Source organism: Amblyomma mixtum, chromosome 10, assembly GCF_055824585.1.
Source record: "Amblyomma mixtum isolate Tamu chromosome 10, ASM5582458v1, whole genome shotgun sequence".
NCBI classification, from domain to species: domain Eukaryota; kingdom Metazoa; phylum Arthropoda; class Arachnida; order Ixodida; family Ixodidae; genus Amblyomma; species Amblyomma mixtum.
The window spans coordinates 144,486,196-144,491,379 of NC_143021.1; the positions used below are offsets into that span (position 1 = coordinate 144,486,196).

General features: G+C 44.7%; 1 protein-coding gene across 1 annotated transcript; it reads left to right on the top strand.

Annotated features, from left to right (window-relative positions):
- Nucleotides 1-1,795: 1,795 nt before the first annotated feature.
- LOC149327186 (uncharacterized) lies at nt 1,796-4,957 on the top strand. The gene is made up of 4 exons (XM_089564811.1): nt 1,796-2,067; nt 2,776-2,902; nt 3,374-3,719; nt 4,890-4,957. The coding sequence occupies exons 1-4, from the start codon at nt 1,796-1,798 to the stop codon at nt 4,955-4,957; spliced, it is 813 nt and encodes a 270-aa protein (XP_089420937.1).
- Nucleotides 4,958-5,184: the final 227 nt, after the last annotated feature.

A 5,184-nucleotide genomic window follows, 5' to 3' on the forward strand; every position in this document is an offset into this window, starting at 1 on the left:
GCTGACGAGCTTCAGAGGATTACCAAAATGTACAGGGGCGCTAGAAAAAAATTCGAACAGCACGGCGCCCACGCGCTGCGCAGTCGGAATTGATCTTCAATGCGTTTTTATCTCGGTAGTAGCAAAAAGACGCCAGAGTGGTACATTATTGTATCACGGATGTCTCTAGCGTATTTGTGTTGCGAGCCAAGTACAAGCGTGACGAAAATAAATTCCAACAGCGGAGCGCCTAGGCACTGCGCAGTTCGCATTTCTTTCGGTTTTTTTTTCTTTATTAGCGCATTTCTTTCGGTCGCGGCAGTATGCTCTGAGATGTAGGTTAAAAGAAATAGTGGACAGTGAATTTTTTTTTTTTTCGCTGCGAACTTCAAAAAAGAACTGCTAGTGGATCAGGCCCACTACGTGAAGCAGATTGTTAACGAAAAAGCCGGTACCGTAACGGCGAAATGTGTATCGCAAGTAAATGACGAGATCATTTAAGACGTGGAATTCGAGGTAAATACCATTTTTTTGTGGCGCGGCCATCTTCGCAAGATGCTTAATTTCGTTGGGTGACTGAGCACTTCGGTGCATGCAGGTTTGTTGGCCAAATAATAAGGATTCTGTTACGTGTTTCGATGAATAATGATGGAAATAATTTTTATTTTAACTTAAAATAAAGTGGCCTTAAGGCGACACGCGAGGCTGAGGAGAAAAACGAAAACACGCACGAAATGCGCCTACCAGCTGCTTGCTATATACGGCTAAGAGAAAAAATTCTCTAGTTTGTCAATCGCTACAACGGAGATAAGCGGTTGGTATATTTATTTTAAGTCCGATTACAGCGCACGCGTATCCCCAAAACAATTTATTTGCAGAGCCATCGCTCATATGCAAACGCTCATTCATGTGCAAGCAAACATTTTGATTATTTTTATTTTCTGAAATTTTTTGCATTAAAGCAACTTCGAAAATTGAGCCCGGCGTCACAAGTCGGAACATTGAGGCGATCACTGACCTTGCCTCACACGCGTCTGCACATGCCGCTAGCTGTGGTCAGTCTCCAAAATAAAAAAACGGCAAAAAAAAATGAGTTTCGTTAGCGCGAGTTTTACTAAACACTGCATGCTTAGTGAATTACAGCAAAAACTACCCAGAAATAATATTACGCGTGCAACATACCAAACGTGTTTAGTAACAGGAAAAAGCTTACTTCACCCTGCCCATAGCAGTTATCGAGGCCTGCCGTTTCTCGTTCTCATCCATTTCATACCCAACAATTCCGGACAAAAACATTTTTGAATAGTAAAAAATGTATGACCGCATTTTTTTTTCATATACTGGAAGATTTCACTATAGCAATCTCCCATCGATAGGCTTGTATTTTTTTTTTTTCGTATTAACGTTTTTCCTATCGTCAACTGCTCGACACGAGCGATGAAAAATATTTAAGATTTTGCGGCATACAGAAAGGGTGGACCATTACCTTCAATATTTCCGTGACTGTACGTTACAATTTTCCAATATTAATTTTTTTTTCCCCAAGAATGTAGGACATCACCAGGAAATCAGTAGAATTACACGGGCCGTCCTTGGCCGTCGATGTTCAGAGAACTATTGTGACAGCCCCACACACAACCAGTTTCTCCACTCTTATACCCTTGTCACACGGGCAGCCTAACCATGATTAAGGCTGACGGCAGTTAAGGCTAACTGCAGTTACGCACATTCACACGATAAACATAACCACTGTTATTCTGCCAACCATGGTTACCGCAAACTGAGGCTGGCCACCTCAGTCAAGCCTACTGGCAGTATGGCCGCCACCATGTCCGACGCTACCGACGCCTGCAGCTCGGCTCCCAGCGAAACATCTACCCCAAAGCGTATTATATGGTCTGTGGCGACGACAGAGGCGCTGATACGCATCTGGGAGGATAATCTGACGGCACTGCGCTCAAACACGCGCAACGCGCGCATATATCGCGTCATGGTTGACGCGCTGAACGCGGGCCTGCCGGCGGGAGAAGGCCCGTACACTGCGAAGCAAGTTCGCCAAAAACTTGAAAACCTGAACAAACACTACCGGTGAGTGGAATTCTCTTTTCCTAATAATGAAACGATGAATTCTGTCGGAAGTTTGTGTGATGTTGCAGCATTGACGCTCAAGAGAGGGACGCCGCGCTGTTAGCATTGGTTAGCACTGGCGTAGTTAGGCCTTGTCCGCAGTCGCGACACCGCGCCGACGTGTTGTAAACGACGAAAGATACGCAACATTCCCGAGATGTGTTTTCATAAGGCGACATAGTTCTTGTCCTTGCGCGATCATGCGCCGGCATTTACTCTGCGTCTGTGTCAGTGCTTTATCGGGAGCCTTCATTTAGCTCACTAAAGTTAAAAGCCGCGCGGGCGCCTCTTGTACAAGTTACTACACCAGTGCACCAGGCAAACATTGTGTGTATTGCATGTACCGCAGAGTTCATTTCAAAATTGTGGCATTTTCTTCCTTTTAAAATTTTACCTGCTCCTTAACGCATAAAATCTGTAACAAATAGATAATGATCCTATCTATTTCAGAGCGCCTAATTTGTGAAAATTTGCACATTGAATGTGTGAACTGTTCCTGCATTGCTGCGCTATTCTTTCATTTCTTGAGCCCGTTCTGTTCCTGGCTTAAATGGCAGGCGGGTGCTGCACTGAGTGCAACTGGTAGCCCGTTTTTTTTTATCCATAAAGGTAGCAACAGAGCACATACTCATATTTTCATGCATGCATTCGACAAACCTTTCTTTGCAGGAAACTGAGGCGTTGTGGCACCACAACAGGCGCCAAAGGAATTGAATGGCCATTCTACTGGCAGCTTCATTCTTTCCTCGGATCACTGCCAATCAATGACAGAGGCCTTGTTGAGGAAAGTGTGGAGGTAACCAACTGTTCCAACCACTACAATAGAACTGTTTATGGCGCAGTTGTTGCTGTAAGCTGGCTTTTTGTGCATGATAAGCATGCATGTATACTTATCAGGTCTATTGTAATGTCGCAAAAGCACTATGCTGAAAATTATTTAACCACTACTGTGCCTTCAAAAACGCCTTCTCCTTGTTTTGTGATTTGTTGTGTGCAATCCATCATGGCCAGCAAGATAGGCTAAAAGTAGGTTATATTCACTTATACTTAGCATGACTGCCATTTGTTTGATTTAAAAATATTCATATTTTGTACAAGGTGCAGTGAAATGTGAAGGTCCAAACAAAGAAGCTGCTTGCGTACCACATTTATTTGACAAACATTGATGCCAAGGGTTTTTGTTTGATATGTTGATGTTGCACTTTCCATCCAATTCTCTTAAGTGATCTCGTTTGATATTACATGCCTTTTTTCTTGTCATTCACAGCTGCCAGTAGTTGATTTTGCTCCTGACGAGAGCGAAATTGTGGCCACGTATTCAGCAGAGGTGGACTTCCCAGCCGCAAGCGGTAGTCCACGAGTGGAGAACACAGCATCCACTGCGGATGAAACTGCAGCAGCAGTGGCCAACCCAAGTGGCCAACCCAGCAGCCCAAGCGCAAGCAACAGCAACAAGGGAGCCAGCAGGAAGCGGCCCTACACGTCAGCATTCAGCGACCTGATGGAAATGCACCAGAAAGCTGAAGAGCGAGCGGCCAAGGCTGCCAGTGACAGCCTTGAATTAAGAAAGGAGCTGGTGCAGCTGCAGAGGGAGTCGAATGACATACAGAAAAGTTGCCTGCAAATTATGCAGACATATTTTGCATCCAAGGAGAAAGAAAAATAAATTCTGTATTCGTGGCAACCTTTTGTGGTAAATGAAACACTAGCAGCTGCGGCCTCCAAAGTGACGATCTCTGAACCTCTTTCTATGTCACTGCAGGGCATTGAGAAGTTATTTTGCCTAAAGCGTCTTATGTGTTATGTGTCTCCCTCTCTGTACAGGAAATGTAGCAGTCAGCAACAGCACAAAATGTAACATAATGAAGACAACATGAGCATTACGTAGTGCCCTCCCACCAACTAGCCCTACCACAAGTTACATTTAGTTCAGTTGCAAGTTATTGCAAAGCACGCGTCTAAACAGGAAGGCACGAGACACTTCTCACCTTTCGAACCTAAGTGAACTGCCATTGAGCTAGCTGTACCAATAATGCGCAGTGAATGTCTCATGCTGGGCTGTGAAAACATACGGACAACCGAAGTGACCCTGATATTTCCTGCACGCTGCAGTGCCTGCCGTCAATACCTGCCACACAAAACAGAGCCATGTTAATCCTTTTTCTAAAATGATCATGAGGTGAATACATACATGTAACGTCTCTTATTAAAAAAGGAAGGCAGGAGACACTTCTCACCTTTCGAACCTAAGTGAACTGCCATTTAGCTAGGTGTACCAATAATGCGCAGTGAATGTCTCATGCTGGGCTGTGAAAACATACTGACAACCGAAGTGACCCTGATATTTCCTGCACGCTACAGTGTCTGCAGTCACTACCTGTCATACAAAATAAAGCCATGCTAGTGCTGAAATACACATGTTTACATCATAGGCACCGCCAGAGTTCAGACCTTCATTCTTCCCAAAAGGCAAGTAAATGACTGCAATATATGCCTGCTACTCTGCACCTGATAGGATAATTTGTGTTCTTCTGTTATTATGTACACTTAATAAATCACAACTTTGCAAGGCAATACACAAGCTGCAAAACATTTCACAAGGACAGGAAACAGTGCCATTGCTTACTTTCTGTACCAACAATATAAGGTACCGCCAGCACATTTTTTACATGCGATAAGAAAAACAGTTATGAGATTCAAGCAAGGTTCAGCTTGATGCAAGGTAACTTGCCAGGGCATTTCGCACCGCAACACCTGATGGCTCAGCCCTGTTGCTTGCGCAGGACGGCTGAGGCCGCCCCTGGTCTCGAGCTCGGGCCTCATCAAACCAACTTGCATCGCAACTGTCTGACATCTCCTCACAGATATTGTGCACCACACAGCACGCACGGATTACACAGTTCACATTGGCTATGTCGCACTCGAGTCCTTTCAGCAAAATGCGAAAACGTGCTTTTAGTCGCCCAAAGGCATTTTCAACAATGCGTCTAGCCCTGCACAGATGGTAATTGAACACTGCAGTTGATGAGCCTGGAGGTCCTGCATTTGGAAATGGCTTGATGACGTGACTCTGCAGCG

Coding starts and splice junctions, on each gene's coding strand:
- LOC149327186 (XM_089564811.1), top strand. CDS start 1,796: ATGGCCGCCACCATGTCCGACGCTACCGACGCCTGCAGCTCGGCTCCC. Junction 2,068..2,775: donor AACCTGAACAAACACTACCG/GTGAGTGGAATT, acceptor CTTTCTTTGCAG/GAAACTGAGGCGTTGTGGCA. Junction 2,903..3,373: donor TTGTTGAGGAAAGTGTGGAG/GTAACCAACTGT, acceptor TGTCATTCACAG/CTGCCAGTAGTTGATTTTGC.